This window comes from Schistosoma haematobium, chromosome ZW (genome assembly GCF_000699445.3).
Source record: "Schistosoma haematobium chromosome ZW, whole genome shotgun sequence".
Classification (NCBI taxonomy): Eukaryota; Metazoa; Platyhelminthes; class Trematoda; order Strigeidida; family Schistosomatidae; genus Schistosoma; species Schistosoma haematobium.
In genome coordinates this window covers 27988993-28011168 of record NC_067195.1, presented here as the reverse complement: position 1 = coordinate 28011168, position 22176 = coordinate 27988993, and the positions used below count along the sequence as shown (strand labels likewise).

The 22176-nt window shown below is 37.0% G+C and overlaps 1 protein-coding gene across 1 annotated transcript; it reads right to left on the bottom strand.

The window, feature by feature from the left end:
• Window positions 1-7584: 7584 nt before the first annotated feature.
• Window positions 7585-18736, bottom strand: MS3_00003182 (uncharacterized protein). The gene is made up of 2 exons (XM_051210907.1): window positions 14198-18736; window positions 7585-12152 (listed from the first exon to the last, which is right to left on the bottom strand). The coding sequence occupies exon 1, from the start codon at window positions 18542-18544 to the stop codon at window positions 14735-14737; it is 3810 nt and encodes a 1269-aa protein (XP_051070932.1). The 5' UTR covers window positions 18545-18736; the 3' UTR covers window positions 7585-12152; window positions 14198-14734.
• Window positions 18737-22176: the final 3440 nt, after the last annotated feature.

The following is a 22176-nucleotide window of genomic DNA, read 5'->3' as shown; positions in this document are numbered from 1 at the left end:
ATGGAACTGTTGTTAATACATTGAGTGACAAAAAATAACTCGGAAATTATTAAATCAGTTTGTTGAGGAGACCCTAACAAGGGCCATGTTAGGTTCTCATTGAGTGCTCGTTGATATCTTCAATGAAAAGTATCATTAATTGTGGTATCAACTGACAGAGAACATGATTACATATCATAACCACCACCCTTAGTAGTCCTTTTGGATCAAACAGGATGACTGAATGTGTTATATCTCGAACATCTGACCCATTCAATAGAACCATTTTCAACTCTTGGTGGTTGGAACAGATAACACCCAACACAAATATCAAGACTGTCATCATCAGATTCTTCACTAGGCTCACGGATTTCACTAGTCACTTGTATACCTATGTTCTCTTCGATCATTTCACATCACAAGATATAGTAGTGTTCAAATCTGGATTTCTGAAAAAATCATTTCTACTGTTCATGTCGCAAAATCACCTGTTTAGTCGATATAACAATCAAGGTTATACTGACCTAGAAGTTTCGATCGTTCAAATATACGTCGTCGCACATCTAAAACATCTTGTGCGATTATTTTCTTCCCGTAATTTGCACACACAATATTTATGACGACAAACCTGCAGCTCTGGATATCAGTAAATGATGTGTCGTATTCTACTGCTCGGCTATCAAACAACGAAAGCTAGGATCTTTCTCATAATTGACCTGCAGCTCGTGATTCTCAATTGTATGAGGAGTTCCGCTTTTGTTGAAAATCCTACACTAACAAACATCTCTCTGAAAATCAAATCAGCCTCACTACTGGTAACATGCACAGCTGACAACAACGCTGACCAGTACGGATATTGCTAAACGACATTTACTACTTTTATGTGTCTGAAAGTGGGCATTTCATTGGCTGGCTGGTGCGAAAAGGGTAAGGATATATAGTGGAAGTTTTAAACTAATTTCCATACCTTTAAAAATTACTGCCGTTTAAAATGTTACCCTTTGTCGGTTATGATTAGAAATTATAATCAGAAATGGATAGTGGCTAGCATTGTAATCCAGGACGCGCGTTTCGTCCTATTTGGGACTCGACAGCTGGATGTACTTGCATTACAGAGTTGATGCTCACTCCAGGACTTGGACCCAATACCATTCGCTTCAAACGCTATCGCATTATTCACTGAACTATAGAGTGTAGATAGCCACTAGCTTGAGCAGTGTGATGAAATTTTAATTCATTTTTGTATTGGTTGTTTGAATTTCTCGATTGGTGTTTACGACTGTAATTGTTCCGTCTTTTATTGGCATATGTGCGTCGTATGCGGATTGCCTCTATATTGCCTTAAGTCACAAGTTTTATGATCAAAGTAACGCGCGTCCTGGATTCGATTGCTAACCAAAATTATTTCTGTCAATAAGAGAATGATCAATTGCAGTCCTTAACATCAATGGGAAGATTCAAACAACCAATACAAAAATGAATTAATAAAAATTTTTAAAAATAAATGATCGTTGAACCTGTGTGTGAAAATGTGTACTTGTAGAATTATGGTCTACTTCGTTGTTAGTACTATTATAATAATAGACCTAATCCTAAAAGCATAGATGTGTCATGATGTGAAAACATAGTCTATAAGAGCTTACGTAAAAATCACATCATTGTCTACACTGACTCGCCGTGTCGTAACAATCCGCGATATGACGTTTCGCATTTGTAAAGAACATATTTAGGCTAAAAATAGAATAATATATTTAATGTGAGTAAAGACAAGTTATACAGAATGACCACGTATGCAAGGCTGAGCCATGCCATCCGATTGAATTCATTCAATTCGTTCTGCCTTCTCCATTGTTAACCTTCTCTCCGTATAAATTGTCGAATATAAATCTTTTCGGTAATCATATACTCGGCTTCAAAGGTCGTGTGGTCAGGGTCCAATGCCACTGCATGTTCATGTGTTTATGAACAAACGTTTGTTGCTTGTAATAAATTGTTAGTTAGCTGTGAACTGTGCATTTTTATAATCTGATTAGTTACAATTAATGTGTCATAAACTGTTGTGATTGGATGTGAAAATTTACTGATTTTTTTTACATTTGAAGTTTTTTGTTTTTAAGAAAAAAAATTCTGTCATACGGTTCCACCATCATCCAATAGAAAATTGTAACTTCTGAAAAAAACCCGCACCAATTTCATCCGACCGCCATTTTATACGATTAGCTATTAATAGATATTGATATAAGAGGTAACAGTTTTCTTATTGATTAAGTAGAAATGGAACTTAATTTGTTCATCTAAGTAGACTAAAGTTGTCAATTATCGTAACAAGAGACAGACTACAAATGTCATTTAAAGTAAACTAGAAAAGACTGATAACGGCTGTCGAATATGACACAGATTTGTAGTTATAATGATGATTATTGTATTTGAAAGTTAATTAACTTTTTAATGCATAAAGATAAAACTAATTTTCATTTAAATATTTTAAAGAATTATTTAAAAATATTGTTTGAGCTTGTGGTAATTGTCATATGTATCTAAGCACATGAAAAAATCACTGTTATAATGCAGTGTATACTACTTATGTAGACATACATAAGTAGTATGTACCACCAATCGGAAGTGGAAAACCTGGCACCAGAAGGTTAATAAGATCGAGATGAAGAGGATAGAAGGGAAAATAGAAAGGAAGAATCATACAGAATGTGGAGGACAAATGATAGAAATTTACAAATGAAGTATTCAGTGTATGGTTCTCATATTTTGCCAAAAGATTCTGTAATTTTGTAATAAAATACATTGTTCGTCTCCACCTATGTTCTCGTTCATTACATTAAGATATTGTAAAAGACATATTTAAGTCACGCTAAACGCGATCAGTCAGATATTCATGTGTAAAAGTTTACAATTTCGTAAATGAATAATAATTAAATAGAAGGCAGTAAAGAATATTTATGTATAGGTGCTTTTTGCAAACAATAATGCTAAGTACAGTAAAGGTGTTCCATGTCACTTCAAAAAGGTGTCAACAATAAACCAAGTGTTGTATTCCTGAGTTTCACAATCTGCAGTCAAGTGAATAGTTAATGCGTAATTTCGCGTATTCATCAATATTAAGAATATTTTCGGTGAGACTATAATTTATGGACGGTCTTTGAGCGACGCCAATGTGACTTTGAGAGGGTCTACCTACTTACTAAGACTAAATGAGGGTTATAAAGCAGTTTGAAGACTAAGGATTATGATTCACAGTAATTAGTAATTAGATTTACGGTTTTCGATCACAAAATGACATCAGCTAAAATGCCAAGACACTATTTGGCCAAATGGATGGGTGAATTTCACGCGAAAATCCAAGACCTGTTGTCCTAAATCTGCTTGATTCGTCCATAAATTATAGACTCGCCATTTTTTCAATTTAACATTGTCCATTCTATGCTGTTGACCGGTGTATAATAATGATCTGTGTATCGAATTGTGTCAACCAGTTATTGTGCTTGAGAATTGTATGATCCAGTTTATAAAGTAGTTGGTAAAGTGTTCTTTTATACATACATATGTATTTTACATAATTTTAATGGAAATTGTTCTATAAGTAAGGAGTAAGACGGAATCATTACCATCCATTTTAAGCCATTCATTTAAGTCATTGCGTCAACTTATTAGTAACTTGAGCGTTTTGTATTAATCCGGTCAGGAATCACTTTTCTTTCATACATCTTAAACGGAGACTAATAAACTCTCTGTACTCATTCCTAATATGTGAACATTTTGATATCAAACCCAAAAATAGCTCTACATTTCAATACGTAATCAGTTTCGATAAGTAATTAAAATAAAGATAGTATGAAGTTATAAGTAAACAAGTTTAAGTCTGACATAATGTTCGTTCTATTGTCAATGACTTTTAAATCCAAATAAGGTCAATTGTATGAATTGAAATTTTGCTGTATTTAATTTTACTTTTATTAAGTTCTTACGTAGCTTGATGAGAATTTCTTTGAGTGTTAGTTCAGTTGACCCTACCCACAGAAATACTGACTATTATAATAGTGAGCTTATCTCGCTACATAATTTTTACCTTATCATAAAATAATATTACATTAATGAAAACTGAAACTTACTCTTCTTAAGATGAAAGACCGTAGTAAACATTTTAAGGTCGAATATGTTAATCCTTATTCCCGGAATTTGATTAAGTATGAACGGAGTTGGCAGGCAATAAAGAAGAGTAAAAGGATTATTTCATGTTATTCAGAATTGATATGATCGCATAAACAAAGATAACGAATAATACGTATCAATGAATACAAAATGAAAATTAGCGTGAACGCAAGTAATCAAGGGTTTGTATGTATATCGTTTCAGATCAAAAACTTAAACACAGTGAAGTGAAATTTTTATACCAAACTTAACTCATAATTGCAGCACCCACACATTAAATGAACGAAAGGTTTACTGAAAGTGCTATTTTGGGAAAAATTATTGAGCACTGAAAACATTGCGGATAACCTCAAACTCATATCGGTAGGTATAGGTTTAGTATATGACAATGAATAACTGGTTTCGGAATTCAAACCAAGACGTTTTGAAATTATAAACGTCAGAGGTGTTCTGGGGAAATTTCAACTTATCTACTCAAACTTCAGATAATACGAATGTTGGTGATTTACTTAAACAAAATACCATGCCACGAATCGCATGAATAGTTTATAAGCCACTCGCACCTTGCACTGTTGGTATCTGTGATTCTTACAACAACGATTCCTTTCACGTATTCACTTTTAAACTTAGATTATGTACAAAGACCATTTCTGATTTCTAGAAAGACTGAAAAGTTTTACCAAAACAATAAGTGGAGAACTTTAGTTCATGAGAATATTGCTTCCATATGTTGACATAGCTTATCCTCAATAATTTCTTCGGAATTCAGCTGCTCGGCTATGTTATATTTCTGTGTTCTTTTTAGAAGGTTACAGAAATTCAAGGAAAACGGTTATGATTTCGTTCTTAACAGTTTTTAAATGATCTACTTTACATTTTGCGGGACTATGAAAAGGTTAAGGTCAATGACAAGATGTGTGAAAGAAAGCCATAAAATTGCATAGTGTGGTGAGCACTGGTATTAAGAAATACGTATAAAAAATATCCCTAAATAAATATACATCGAATACCTCTTGAAGTCAGTCACTAGTGAGAAGTTGATTATTATCAGAAGAGGTTTTGTGAAGATTGCAGTAATTTCAATGGTTGAAATCATGAGTCAGTTGAAGCTAGACCACCATAGAAAACCTGGAAGCACTAGACGGCCGTTTCGTTCTACTGTGGGACTCCTCAGTAGTGCGTATCCACGACACCGCCTCGTATGATTCGAACCTAGGACCGATCAGTCTCTCGCGCGAGCGCTTAATAAATAGACCACTGAGCCGGCATCCAACAGTGTTAATGTCTAACATCAACTAAAATCTCCACAAAACCCCTTCTAATACTAATCAACTGCTCACTAGTGACTGACTTCAAGAGGCATTTCCTGAAGTTTTAGTGAGAAGCAGTGACCAATAGAGTTCAACCAGGTCTGTTGTGAGATAGTAACTCACTGATGACAATAGTGGATTTGTGGCTCAATTTTATGGATTGGTTGAAGTTAGACATTAACATTGTTGGATACCGACTCATTGGTCTAGTAGTTAAGTGCTCGCGCGAGCGACTGATAGACCCTATGTTCGAATCCCTCGAGGCGGGGTCATTGATGCGCGCTACTGAGTCCCACAGTAGAACGAAATGGCCGTCTAGTGCTTCCAGGTTTTCCATGGTGGTCTAGATTCCATTGACTCATGATCTGAAATATTGAAAATTGAATTGGTTATTGTGAGTAGTAGTGTATTACTTTTATTGTAACAAAGCTTTATAATCACCCTATTGAGTAACTTTGAAGCCAATTATTATCCATTTTATTTACATGTGGAGTTGTGAAAAAATTTCTATGATGTAATAGTCACAGTAGTTATACAATTCATAATTAAGAAGTCATCATTTTTAATGAAGAAAGAGAAACTGTAGCCAGAGCATATGTCAGTGTTACTCTGGAAAACACTTGAACAAATGATAAAACCAAAAATATGCAACTGTTGTGTTCGTCATTATTCTTAAACCATTTATTACGTTTTAGAGTAATCGATTATATCAAATAAACATTCTTTATAGAAATTTATTACGTCCCATATTCATGCTGGAGCTTCTATACCCAAATAGAGAAGAATCTTTTGGATATCTTACGAGTTTTTGTGTTTTTTCCAAATTTCTGATACAGTGAAGCAAAGATCTGTTCACTAAATTTTAGCAATTATGTCCTATTTTCTGGACAAACCAGTAGTTTCACTCTTTTTTATTTTTTGAGCTTACTCAATTGATGTGTTAAAATGGACAGCCAAATGTATGATTGTCATGTGATTGGTTATTTCGCACTCTGGTGAACGCTGTGACCTTGATCTTCATTATACGTAAATTAATGTTTGTACTTATTTTTCTGGCAATTTAGCATTAGATCCAAATCTTGTATTTGGTTCAAGATATACTTTATGTAGATGCACAAGGATTCATATGCATTTGCTTGACATTCACCCATACACTCATATCAGCCACTAGTGCTTTTGTTTGTTATTTCGTTTCGTGACATGTTATATTACACCAGAGCCAAACTTAATGGCTAAGGTATTTATTTCAATTAATCAACGGAGCTAATATGGATAAACGTTCGCAACAAGGACCGAGCAAATCGACATCAAACAAGCTACCAACAAACTACAATCTGAATCTAAAATATTTCTTCAAGCTTTGTCTATTGATACATATTTTAGAAAGAGAATGTGTAATAGTGCAATAACTGTTACTCATATTAAATTTTGAAGCAATAATCAGCTGCTGTTATAGCGTCGTCGGTATGTGATAAAATTGGATTTCTCTATTACGTTTAGTACACTAGACGGATTTAATGAACTGATCTTCTGTTTTCGCTCAAGTCATCTTAAGAATTTGTTGAGGCAACAAATTAATAATACGGACAATGTATTCATAAACATATTGCCGATACTATGATATTTCACACAGATGCTTAGTAATTGCTGATTAAAAGTATGACTGTATACGTCTCCTGTCAATAATTATTCAACGGTTGTCATTATTTTATGTTGTTGAATAAGTATTCCATTAAACAATCGTAATACTTAACTCCAACCAAATAGGCAGAAAGCGCGTCCTGGATTCCGCTGCTAGCCACTATCCATCTCTGTTTATAATTTTAATCTTTATTAAATAGTAATCAGTACATGAATATATATATCCATAACCCTTCCGTTAGATTCATCAAAGTAATTGAAAGTTGAAGACCGGTGTTGTTATGACCTTGATGCCTGGCTTTCTATCACGCGACTTATCGACCAGTCAGAATACAATTTCGCACTATGCCATACCAATGACGTTCAACCGGTATGAGCAGTTTAGCGTCCTGATTGGTCCTATGTCCTCCTAGCCCTTCCACTTGAGTCCAGAACACAATACCAGCTTCTGTAATATGAATCGAATCGAATCGAATCAGATCGTTTATTTCAGACATACTCGGTTTATATATCAATCAGACAGACCACAACGTACCATAAAATAGAAAATGACATGTGTACATAAATAAGCCAAAAAGTGACTGTGAACGAGGGGGACAGTAATTAATAGACTGAGCATAGCTTAAGAATCGTAAATCATACAATAATAAAATATAGGTCAAAATAAAGTTTATAATAAGGGGAATATAAATATACATAATCTAATTATTCAATAGTTTTACAATAAGAATATTTATAGAATATTAATCCATTAATAGTCCTCGGAAGTTACCTGTAATTTAATCTTCACCGGGATATAACAGGTGTGGTATCACTAAAGTCGGTAATATTTTTAATCAGTGACAACCTTAGTGGTCTGAATGCTCGAATTCACTTTTCTTACAACTAATATGTAACCTGATATTCCTTCTTGTCACTTTTATATCTTTTATACCGATGGTAGAAATTGACGAGCTAAATTCTTCCGATCAAACGTAGAAAAGAAATAACATTTTTTATCACTCTTTATGTCACACAGAGTCTACTTTGAGCCTCCGAGATTGTTGCTGAATAATATCCATCAACAGAACATGAACAAAAGACTCGTCGTCTGTATTAATAGGTCTGGATTATTTTGAAAAACAAACTTTCGTATTACTAAGTTGTCAATAGCTATGGATACTTGTTAATTCGGCTCTCGTGTTTCAGATAAAAACAGTTAGATTTTCAGTTACGGTTTTAAAGTGTAAAATGGTAGAAGGCTTTATTCCTATTAATATTTCATTTGGAAATTTAACTCCAAGAAATATCACCCTGATAATATTATCAATCTCACTATTCAGAAAATACATGAGACGATATGATGGCTCTAACAAGAGTTGTGGTCTGACACTAAAATAGGAAGATTACTTTTGCTGTATCAAAAGTGGGGACTCCATTCGGTGTCTAGAACGACGATTTTTGACAAGTGGGAGAGTGGTACAGACTAAAATCATTTGGTAGGGGGCAAATAATTCAAAAAGCTTCGTATCCTGGTGTAATTATTCCCTTAGGCACAATGAGAAAACTATCAGTAAGAAGTTATTATAGGACCTATGTGTGATTCACATGATATCACGCTAATAATAGTAAGTAATTCTAAAAATGAATGCCAATTTACGGGCACGACCAAGTCGATGCAAACCGATGAGTAATAGTGAAATAAGTCTACAATTTCTGGAAAGATATGGTTTCTAGATTGCTTCAAATCAAACATTTAGGATAAAGTTGTCAGTGGTGTGAAATACGGAATGTATCTAGAATTCGTAAGCCTGAGTAAAATGACTTTACAAAGCAATATTATTGGCTGTATATACTCAATAATAATAATAATAATTTCAACAAGCAAAGTTGTCACTAGTATGAAAATTTCAATCTTACAATAACATAAATAGAAGTCCCAGTGGTTTTTTGGGTGGACCGTGTTATGAGTTGAACTCACAATCAGATATGCATAGACTACGTTTTCACTAGTATTTCATTCAAATTAGTTCTACTGTTTTTCTTCCTTGAGATTTTGTTGAGTTCAGATAGAAGATGAGACTGAATTAGAAAGGCATAGTCAGACGGTGCGAGATGTCATCAATCAAACATTATCTCATACGGTCATGTCGGATTAATCTACACACACACCTTACAGGATTAGTATCCCGTCTAGTAAGAAGATAGCTAGGGGATCTGGACTTTTAGATCCATGTAGAAGGAGAATCATAAAGTCTTATAGCGATCTTATGAACTTCTGGGATGGAGTTCCAATAAATTTTGTCTTCTCATTACAATTTCTAAATTTACCATTTGCCTTGAGGAATATGAGTGTGCATTATCATTAGCCCAGTTTGTTTTTATTCTTGTTTCTAACCTGTTACTTAACTTGCTAATCGTTAAACAGTTGGTCAAATGCGAATTAAACGGAAACATCAAATAAATATAATGTAAATCATTATAATATAGAGCTAAGAAATTGATTTTCACTTTATCATTTTATTCTCCATGGCTGGATGATATTGCGTTTCGTCGGCTACTTGAATCCCTAAGGATCTTGAATATATTATTAAACAAAGAAACCAGGATAAGTACATAAAACGACTAATCAACTAGGTTCCTATTCCGGTCAATCTGTAATTGTGTCGAATGAGTCAGGGTCTGTCTTTGTCGTTAAGTCATCCGGTTATTTATTGCAATCACGTGAATAAACCAAGTCATAACAAAGAATTGTACAATCGCCAAACACTATTTTAGGTTGGCATAGTTTCAAAACCATAACTGAGATTTGGAGACGAATTGAGATTCTTAGATTTCTCTCTCCATGCATTTACAAAGTGACTCTAATCACTGTATTTCATTTGGTGGCTCACTTCCATTTGGTTTTGCTTACACGACGATTTGAATAAACCATTAAAATTTAAGAGGTGTTAGCTTAGTATGCTGTAGTATTTTTACGCAAATTAATTATCATATTTGACAGAATATACGGGTGAAAGACATGAAAGATAATGAAATCGCCTGAACAAGAATATCATCTAGAGTCTTACTGTTGACCACCTCACCATATTTCATTCATGAAAAATGTATACTAACAAAACCGAAACCCCACTGTTGTTCACGAAAAGATCATTCATCAAAGTATTTTTATCTCAAAAATGCTGTATGGTTATGCATGAATCTTTTCCCAAGCTAATCGAGCAAAATTTAAGAGAAATAGAGAGAGAAAGTACGAGTTTAGACGGAAATGTGAATAAAAATAGTACATCTACTTTAATATTCATATCTTACATAGAAGTGGATATAAATGGCAGTTGTAATCTGTGTGTATTATTTTCTTCATTAACTTCCTTTCTCCCTCTACCCCCTTTCCCCATCTTTCTCATCTTACTCCTCAAAAAAGGTAAAAATCAGGGAAATAAAAATGAAATCTAAAAAAGCAAGCAAAATAGCATTTTACGTAAATAGTTGGGGAAGGAAAAATAGACAAGTGAATTGAAATCCAAAAATGAAAAACATACAAAAGCGGGCAGTTGAAATAGCAAATAAAAATGAATTCGAAACAAAATTCACTTCATATGAAAAGGAAAACGAAGAGGCTTTGTCTTTTTCGTATTCGATGCGAGAATGGAAGGTGTAAAAGATACATTCCTCAGAGGAACTTCGGAACAGATGACACGATGAGTAAGCATACTTTTGATGGCATAAATGGCTTTTCATAGGGTTCTCTGACTAAAATGATTTCGAACTCGAACAAAAATACTAATATGAAGTGAGTAAAAGGTCAAATTAGATGAGGAAATAATGAGAAAGCAAGAAAACCTGAAACATAGTAAATAGAGTAACACAATCTTTATGAGTGTTTGCAGTAACGGGTAGTGAAGTAGATGAATGCAAATGCCATAACTCAAATAAAGCATGCACATTTTGTCATGTTTAGTTGTGTGTTAAATTACGTTGGAGTAGATGGTTCAGTAAAGATGTTGGATGCAGTTTAAGTTTTCTCGTACCCTAATGATTTTTCGTTAATTCTGCTTACTTTCCAATTAAGCTTATCCAGAGTTTAAGAGTAAGATGTTCTCAAAAGTTCAACAAATCATGAGGTATTTTAATGGTGCGATTATTTTCGTTAGATTAAATTTTGAGTTCAAATAAATCTCTCATGAACTGACATTTTAGCAATAAACAACATTATGTAATGCAAACGGGGGTAAATCAAATTTCAGTTGGTTAATATAGAAATATTTTTATCAAAAATGTTTTGTGATCTCTAGTTTTGACGAATTCAGTGAGATTTGACCAGCTTGTTTGGTGATTAAGAGATTGTGCGTTAGACAGTACGAACGAGTTCTTTTTTTCCGTTGAATTCGATAAAAGTCATTAAAAAAAAATACACACACAGACATGTATTACTGTCTAAGAATTTTAAATAGTAGCATAATAACGCTTCTGTTTTTCTTGAACCTTTTTCAAGTTTTTGTCGAAGTTGGAGACATTGAATATCTTGTAATTTTCTGCGAATTTTGTAACTGTAATCATTCATCAAAATGCTGGAAATAACCAATAAAAACAGAAAGTAGAACTTAAAAAAGAAATTTGATTACTTAACAAAACAATGTTTAGTTATAGATTCGAGGGCATATGTAAACGCCCTAAATCTCAAATAAATTTATCTCTTCGATTATGTGTGATTCAGCAGTAATAGATGAAATTCCATGGTAAAAAGGGATTGTTTGGTTGTAAACGAAGACTAACCAACTTCAAAATATTTTTTTCTTATCAGATCACACAAGTTTTTTAAAATTATTTATTGGTTCTTAAATCAAAATTAAACTAGTTCGAAAATGTGAGAATGTTCGTCTCTGATGTGTGGTAATGAGAGTAAAATATGATTTGTCGTTGAGCGTGGACAAACAGCCACAGGTTGCGGACTGTTAAATGTGTGATTTTCTTTTTTATCATTGCTTTCTACTCCTGACTCACGGTGTGTAATTGTATTGAATAAAGTATTCTTTAGTGTTAAGCTGGTTCTCCATTTCGGGCCGCAAATCTTGGTTCCTATATAACGTGATTAGAAAGTAATATTAACATTCTCTTTTATAACAAATGGCTTTACTTTTAATATTTACGCGAGAACATCCTGAAAATCTAAGTAGTTATTTTTATGTTTGCCTAGTCAAACTCTTAAAATGAATATGTAAAATATGGGGATAAGAAGCTTTTCTGTGTTTTTAACCGAGTGATAAAAAAGAGGGCTCATCTTCAAAAGCAATTCTTATTTCAGTAGAATATCCACTCATTCGTTAGAGAGAATGTTTAGTTTCCCAGTAAAGCTACGTTTGTGCGTAAAAATAATTGACATTCTTACCAATATTCCTCAAGAATGTCTTGCCAAGTTAACAATCATCATTGATAGATTTTACGTTACTCAGTCAAGATGTGAAATAAAGTAATAAAAATCCAGTCATAAACAAAATTAAGTAAATCAACACAAAAGTTTTTATTCATTAGCCCAGAGTTTTTCTTATCACACACTGTAGTGAGACAGTAGAAACAGATTTATTCATCACGGTTCGTCATGGAAGTCTAAGCGTTTGGATGAAAAAACTATCATTTGCCACGTAGTCTCCAAGCGATTGCACAATCGGATACATTGAGACAGTAGAAAAAAGCAGATTTATAGCTGATTATGTTATCACGTAAATTTTGTGAGTAATACAGACCTTCTGAGTTCTATGACCAAATAATAAATTCAAGAATCGACTTAGATTTAACAGTTTTCTAAATTGTTAGGGTGTGGAATAAATGGTGTGATTTTGGTTCGACTGTATATATTAGTTCATTTTCATGCTGTTTTTCAAAATACAGATGCTTTCGTGAGTATTTTAGAGATCATCATTGTCAAGAAAAACATTATAAGGACTGAACATTATGGACAAGGAGATGATTTGGTATAAGACCTTATATCCATGAATCTATAGTAAACTGCTTAAAGCTTACAGAGGACCATTATATTTTGAAGAATGAGCTAATGTAGGCCTATACAATGTTTCGGCATATCAAGGAAATCCATACACAGTATCAATAAAAAGCTAACCACCTCCTGTGTGGCTACATCAAGGTTAAATGTGATGAAAACTCCATTCACTCATTAGCTGAAGCTCAAAAATAACTAATGCTCTTACATTCTGTTAAATTTACATCTTGTAAAAGGTTTGTATGGAAAATTTATACAGACAAATCAGTTGTTAGTAGAATGACAATATCCTTAATAGTACGATGGCTAAGTTTATATTCAACTATAAGAAACACTTAGACATCTGGTCCAATATTCTGATCTAAAAATCGTTTTGATTACCGAAATCTGAGTCATCTTAATATTTTTTTAACAGGAATCTTCGAAGTGCAGAAGTTTCATGAATATAAACAACTGCTTGCCTGTAGAGTTTATAGTTAGGTGAGCTGTGACACAAACCGATTGCAGGCACAAAATGCTGATCAACGGATTCTCACTTAGTTGTTAAGCCTTTTTTGATCCATCTGAAGTTCTCAGTCTTGAATCCCGGATGACATTTAGTGCTTAGAATATCAAGAACCTTAAAACTGAAGAGAAACAAATTTAAATTCTGATAATATAAACTGTGTTCTAAATAATCAGTCAACAAATCTTCAAACTAATTATGAATGAGATATTGATCTAATTCATCATTAGATATACAGTTGTGAAATACTTTCCCTTCTGAGATAAAGACTTCAGTTATACTATAAATTTTGTGATAATGTTACGAATAAAATTAGTTTAACTACTATTGTTTCCACTGAGTAGTCTGCTGAGGAGTGGTATGGGAAAAGATGGGTATCAACAGTTAGTAAATCTATTAATTAATTAAAACATGCGTATTAAATCTAAGCGTACTTCAAACTGGATTTGTATTGCATGCATATTTAGAACTTATCTACATTACAAAAAATATAGTTTATTCATTGTTTGGTTAGTAGACCGGATGAGAAATTAATGAGACAGAAATTATAAACATGCCTTACAAATGCAGCTAACGCATAAGGAAAATATATTGATAAAAAACGAAAGAAACTATGAATACCTTTGATTTTCATATAGGTTGAAAAATTGCTTCTAAACAGTCGGTACCAATCATATCCAGATTTATGAGTCCAGTGTAGTCGACATACATTGAAGTTCAGCTTAGCAAATTCCACTGTATCATAAAAGGCTGTTTTATGTGTATAAATATGTCTGGGGTATGTACTACTGTGTCTATGTGTTTGTGTATATACAAATCAGCAATATTTTATGCTTCTTTCTACTTTTATTTTATTTTTATAGACAAAAAATTTAAAATATGTATCTTAGGCGTCGATAAACAGATAAGTGTTAGGAATTTTAAATGTGCTTATGTCTGAATATAAATTGATTTAAAGGAAGGAAATGCAAAAAATAACAATAATCACAGTAACCATAACAGTAATAGTAGGTAGGAAAATAAATACTTTGTAAATCTGACATGAAAAGACAGAATTAATAAATTAGGTACGCTTTATGTTGACATGATATGAAGAAGACCAAACAATCCCATTCAGATCATCATTACCAAGGTTAAGGTTGTTATTTTCTTTCTTTTTCACTCTTGTTCATTACCCTTCTTCATTTTTTCTGACATGAAAGCTATTGGTGACTTTTCTCTCTCAGTGATACTGACCATTTCATAATCTGAGTCGGAGGAAGTTTCAACTATGAACGACTCTTTGAACTCTTTACATTTGATTTGTTTACATGCCTCACTAACTTCTCCTGACGGTACATTATCCATTTTTAGGGTTTCTTTCGTTTTCGAATCTACAGCTACAGCTGAAACGTCATCAGTCGTTACACTATTCAGTTGTTGAAGATCATTTGACGGTTCTTCCACAAAAATCTCATCTTCTGAAGTATCGAATACAGTCGACTGAGGGTTCAAATCTATTTTTAAAATAAGATCATATCTTTCACCATCTTGGTAGGTACTTTGTAAGGAACTACTACATATTGGAAGAGCTATTGCCCCAGATGTGGTAGGAACAGTAACTTTTTCCACAGTTGAAGAAACATCACTTTTAAGTGTTTTTATAACTTTAGAATATTTAAGTGCTTTAGATTCAGTAGCTAATAGGGGGATTGGTGCTGTAGAGAATGAACAAGATGGTATTCCTGTTGTTACAAACTCAGTGGTTGCTGAACATTCAATTGAAGATATTTTAGTACCTGGTTGTTCTATAACTGAACCGCTGTCGTCTAATGAGTCTGTCATACAATTTCCAAGTATTGGCTTATCAAGGTATTCATACTGTGCAACTCCTGACACAGATGTACTTGAGTCTTGCTTTTCATCAGAATGCGTTGACTGAGGCTGTTTTCCATAAGTAATAGAGCTTTCCCTCTCATTTAAACAAGATTTATTTTGAAATACCGCACAAGACTGTTTCTCTACGATAGTTCCGATGTATTGTTGATGTAAGATATCTATATGGGCAGAATTAAATTCTATTATACCTTGATCATTTTCTTCCGGCGGACTTAATTTGTTTTCCCCTTTCCTGTTTGAAATATCTGACGATGAAGGGGAGCAGAGAGAGTCAGTAACTTTACTGGGTTGTTCATGTTCGCTTTCATCTAATGAATCTGTTCTGCGGGATATGCGGTTTCTCCAGTTATCATTTACTCCGAAATTCATGTTCGGTGTCCCATCGTATATACTGTTTTCATAGCCAGAAGGTACTAAAGAGTCATAGATCGAAGAACAAATTAGTGAATCAGTTTCTTCTACTCCTGTCAGTGGATCGTCGACCCTGTCTAGCAAAGGTTCTATTTCTGAACTAGAAGTTAAACTTTCTTTAGATTTTTCGGCCTGTAAAGGATCACTGAGCATTTTCGAACATATTATTAAAAGTTCAGAATCAGAACAACCGGTCTGTGATTTATTTTCATCTTTTTGACTTGAGTATGTAAATGATATTTGATCATCATCTTTAGCTGAATGAAGTGAAGTAGTTGGAGATTCTATACTCTGTGAGAGTGAACTGATATGATGTTCCGCCACATCTTCGTAAATCGTTGAAATTTGTCCATAAAGTGGTGTTAGGTTATTCGAAGTTAACATATCTGTGACCACTGTTTTTGGTTTACCATTTATATCTATTAAATCGTTGAATTTTAGTTTAAGTTTTGAGTCAAATGGTAATGCCAAAATCTCATCGAAACTTTCACATTCTTTTTCATGACGTAGATACTCAGAAAGTGATGACGTATGTGAACTGACATCTTCACCACTTCCTTTATGACCACTACTAGGGGAAGTAGAATTGCTAGTACCCAATTCTTTTTCTAGTCGTTCGAATTCGGACAGTGAGCTACTGGTAACGTTCTCATCACTTGTTTCTATTCTTTTTTCCACATTAATACTGGATGGCGAGGATTTAGCCCGATCATTAGAAAATTTTAACTGTTTATCACAAGAACCCTCTGAAATTTGTGGAAAACTGACATGTCCTCCGATTGGTTCATGAAAGTAGCGTTGTGTTGTCTTGATATGTCCTTCAGTAGTACAGATGGGTTGCGACACTGGAACGTTACTGACATCTGTAGATGTTCGTAATGCAGTACTTCCTACCACAGGCTCTGTTCCTAATAGATTAGATATAAAATTTGATTGCTTTCTTTTAGCGACGCTAGATAGGTGAACCGAATTCTGACCAAGTGGCAATATAGCGTTATCATCTTTTAGCTTTATTTCCTCACCAAGAATATCAAGATCGCTTTCAATAGATGCTAGGGTGGTTTTTGACTCCAGTAGCTGAATACTATCGGGTGCATCTACACCAAAATCATGTTCCTGAGATGATAAACTCTGAGACAATAGCTTTTCGTCGATTAGATTTCCTCTTATAAGTTGAGGGACAACTGGTGACTGGTTCATTACTCCAACATTCACAATTGTCGAGTGACTGCTTAAACTAGATTCATCTGCAGTGGAACTTGTTTGTAATTCATGGTCTGGGCTGAATGAAATCTTTTTAGTGGAACTGGATTGAGAGGAGATTACAAGTTCTGAATCTAAATGTTGACGTCTAGATACTTCTTTTTCAATAAAAGAGTCTTGCTGACAATCTGTATCAGATTTTAACTTATTGTCATAGTTGAAGACTTGATTTGTAGCAACAGTCTCAGGGAACGGGAACAGACTAGTGTTTCCGCATTCAGTTTCATCTGTAATTATTTCACGTGATGTGTTATATGTATTACAAATTTCAAATGGGATATTTAATTCTTCAAGACTATCACCATCAAAGTCCTCATATTCTTCGCGATCGAGCTCTGTAACCTTATTCATATGTGCGTTTGATGTAGGTATATTTTGATGGGCTAATGAATTAGTATTCTCATCATTTTCGAAGAATTCTATGCACGGAGTTGTTAATTTTGTTTCTGATGCATGCCAATTAAGATTAACAAGCGAATTTGTACCCATCAAATTCCCTCGAAATCCATAGGTTTGAAGACGAGTAAGCATTTTAGCGGACCTATCAAGAGCTGAATGAACTAATTGACTGGAATCACCATGTTCAAGTGTTTTCATCCTACCAGGACACGCCATGGAGAACTCATCTTCCTCCTCTTCCTCTTCAGTAAATTCCATAGCTACACTTGCTCCTGATGCTGCTGCAAGATAAGTCAAGTCAGATTTTCCTGAGGGCGGAGATTTATCTAAAACATCTGACTTTGTAGGTGTTTCAGTTACTAATGACACACCTGATTGAAGCTGATAACATAGTGCATCTTGATCTTTAGGTGAATACAAGATTTCGGTATCATGGTTTGGTTCTTTCATAATCATTTCAGCAAAACTATCAGTTATTAAGCTGTTTGAATAATCTGAAATGCCATATTCAGGATCACATCGAAAAGCGGAATGATATGAGCCAGAAGTTTGCAAAACAATTTGACCATTGGTTATTGAAGAATCTTTACCAATAACGCTCTCCTCAGATACTTCCCGAATATCATGTGAATCCACTACATTTGCAGTGTCCTGAACAATAGATGGTAATCTATTGCTTGATCCAAGTTCATTTAATGATTTGTATTCATATCCCGATACAGCAAGAACTGAAGCTTCAGGTATAAAGAAAGGCACTGATTCTGCAGAAATATCATGTACTGAAGATATGCCAGCCTGTCGACAATCAGACAACTCTCCAAGACTTTCTCCAGAGTACGTAGTGAAACAAACGTCATGAGCATCAACAGAAATGACGCTGTCTTCTATAACAAAGCTAGGAATTTCAGTGAAAGACTCCGATGAACGGGAAACAAATTGACTGAGACCGAGATATAAGCCTTCTGCAACAAACGCTGAATCATCGGAATCAAATAAAGACACAGAATCTAAAGGCATACGAGTAAAGTCAGAAACACCAGCATGAACAAAACGGGAGGAAGAAGAGGAAAAAGAAAGGTCGTTAGACACATTTGAGAGAACGAAAGAAGCAACAGGTGTAGAAGAAACATCATGACCAATTGTAATAGCATGAGAAGAAGAAAGCGGTTCAGAGCACGAAATGATAACAGAAGGAAAAATAGCAGGTTGACGATCAGAAAATGTAGGAACACAATAAAGATCGGCTAAATTATAGGTATAATCAGAATAACGACTGGAAGAAGTATCAGAAAAAGAAGAAACAGGGAAAGAATCACCATCTCCAAATCTAGCAGCAGATGGAGAATAAGAGGATAAAATGTCAACAGAGTGAGGACTAGTAAAATGATCCCGCTTTAACTCACAAACGCGTTCAAACAAACGTTCAAATTCCGGTTGTGCTGCAGTCTCTGCAAGCGCCTCAGACTCCAATTCGACTGGAGTGAACACAGACACACGTTCCGATTCAACCTGTTCTACCGCTTCACTTTCTGCGTCCGCTTCAACTTGCCCCAATCTCTCACCGAACACTTCGACTGCCGACTCGGCTTCCGTCTCCCCTTCAAATACGCCTTCACCAACTTCACCATATTCCGCCTCCATCTCACCGACACGCTCAACCAATCGTTCTCGTTCCGGTTGTGCTGCAGTCTCTGCAAGCGCCTCAGACTCCAATTCGACTGGAGTGAACACAGACACACGTTCCGATTCAACCTGTTCTACCGCTTCACTTTCTGCGTCCGCTTCAACTTGCCCCAATCTCTCACCGAACACTTCGACTGCCGACTCGGCTTCCGTCTCCCCTTCAAATACGCCTTCACCAACTTCACCATATTCCTCCTCCATCTCACCGACACGCTCAACCAATCGTTCCCGTTCCGGTTGTGCTGCAGTCTCTGCAAGCGCCTCAGACTCCAATTCGACTGGAGCGAACACAGACACACGTTCCGATTCAACCTGTTCTACCGCTTCACTTTCTGCGTCCGCTTCAACTTGCCCCAATCTCTCACCGAACACTTCGACTGCCGACTCGGCTTCCGTCTCCCCTTCAAATACGCCTTCACCAACTTCACCATATTCCGCCTCCATCTCACCGACACGCTCAACCAATCGTTCCCGTTCCGGTTGTGCTGCAGTCTCTGCAAGCGCCTCAGACTCCAATTCGACTGGAGTGAACACAGACACACGTTCCGATTCAACCTGTTCTACCGCTTCACTTTCTGCGTCCGCTTCAACTTGCCCCAATCTCTCACCGAACACTTCGACTGCCGACTCGGCTTCCGTCTCCCCTTCAAATACGCCTTCACCAACTTCACCATATTCCGCCTCCATCTCACCGACACGCTCAACCAATCGTTCCCGTTCCGGTTGTGCTGCAGTCTCTGCAAGCGCCTCAGACTCCAATTCGACTGGAGTGAACACAGACACACGTTCCGATTCAACCTGTTCTACCGCTTCACTTTCTGCGTCCGCTTCAACTTGCCCCAATCTCTCACCGAACACTTCGACTGCCGACTCGGCTTCCGTCTCCCCTTCAAATACGCCTTCACCAACTTCACCATATTCCGCCTCCATCTCACCGACACGCTCAACCAATCGTTCCCGTTCCGGTTGTGCTGCAGTCTCTGCAAGCGCCTCAGACTCCAATTCGACTGGAGTGAACACAGACACATGTTCCGATTCAACCTGTTCTACCGCTTCACTTTCTGCGTCCGCTTCAACTTGCCCCAATCTCTCACCGAACACTTCGACTGCCGACTCGGCTTCCGTCTCCCCTTCAAATACGCCTTCACCAACTTCACCATATTCCGCCTCCATCTCACCGACACGCTCAACCAATCGTTCCCGTTCCGGTTGTGCTGCAGTCTCTGCAAGCGCCTCAGACTCCAATTCGACTGGAGTGAACACAGACACACGTTCCGATTCAACCTGTTCTACCGCTTCACTTTCTGCGTCCGCTTCAACTTGCCCCAATCTCTCACCGAACACTTCGACTGCCGACTCGGCTTCCGTCTCCCCTTCAAATACGCCTTCACCAACTTCACCATATTCCGCCTCCATCTCACCGACACGCTCAACCAATCGTTCCCGTTCCGGTTGTGCTGCAGTCTCTGCAAGCGCCTCAGACTCCAATTCGACTGGAGTGAACACAGACACACGTTCCGATTCAACCTGTTCTACCGCTTCACTTTCTGCGTCCGCTTCAACTTGCCCCAATCTCTCACCGAACACTTCGACTGCCGACTCGGCTTCCGTCTCCCCTTCAAATACGCCTTCACCAACTTCACCATATTCCGCCTCCATCTCACCGACACGCTCAACCAATCGTTCCCGTTCCGGTTGTGCTGCAGTCTCTGCAAGCGCCTCAGACTCCAATTCGACTGGAGTGAACACAGACACACGTTCCGATTCAACCTGTTCTACCGCTTCACTTTCTGCGTCCGCTTCAACTTGCCCCAATCTCTCACCGAACACTTCGACTGCCGACTCGGCTTCCGTCTCCCCTTCAAATACGCCTTCACCAACTTCACCATATTCCGCCTCCATCTCACCGACACGCTCAACCAATCGTTCCCGTTCCGGTTGTGCTGCAGTCTCTGCAAGCGCCTCAGACTCCAATTCGACTGGAGTGAACACAGACACACGTTCCGATTCAACCTGTTCTACCGCTTCACTTTCTGCGTCCGCTTCAACTTGCCCCAATCTCTCACCGAACACTTCGACTGCCGACTCGGCTTCCGTCTCCCCTTCAAATACGCCTTCACCAACTTCACCATATTCCGCCTCCATCTCACCGACACGCTCAACCAATCGTTCCCGTTCCGGTTGTGCTGCAGTCTCTGCAAGCGCCTCAGACTCCAATTCGACTGGAGTGAACACAGACACACGTTCCGATTCAACCTGTTCTACCGCTTCACTTTCTGCGTCCGCTTCAACTTGCCCCAATCTCTCACCGAACACTTCGACTGCCGACTCGGCTTCCGTCTCCCCTTCAAATACGCCTTCACCAACTTCACCATATTCCGCCTCCATCTCACCGACACGCTCAACCAATCGTTCCCGTTCCGGTTGTGCTGCAGTCTCTGCAAGCGCCTCAGACTCCAATTCGACTGGAGCGAACACAGACACACGTTCCGATTCAACCTGTTCTACCGCTTCACTTTCTGCGTCCGCTTCAACTTGCCCCAATCTCTCACCGAACACTTCGACTGCCGACTCGGCTTCCGTCTCCCCTTCAAATACGCCTTCACCAACTTCACCATATTCCGCCTCCATCTCACCGACACGCTCAACCAATCGTTCCCGTTCCGGTTGTGCTGCAGTCTCTGCAAGCGCCTCAGACTCCAATTCGACTGGAGTGAACACAGACACACGTTCCGATTCAACCTGTTCTACCGCTTCACTTTCTGCGTCCGCTTCAACTTGCCCCAATCTCTCACCGAACACTTCGACTGCCGACTCGGCTTCCGTCTCCCCTTCAAATACGCCTTCACCAACTTCACCATATTCCGCCTCCATCTCACCGACACGCTCAACCAATCGTTCCCGTTCCGGTTGTGCTGCAGTCTCTGCAAGCGCCTCAGACTCCAATTCGACTGGAGCGAACACAG

Bases quoted from the DNA above. Each gene is read 5' to 3' on its own strand.
- MS3_00003182 (XM_051210907.1), bottom strand. From the start codon at position 18,544: ATGCCTTTAGATTCTGTGTCTTTATTTGATTCCGATGATTCAGCGTTT.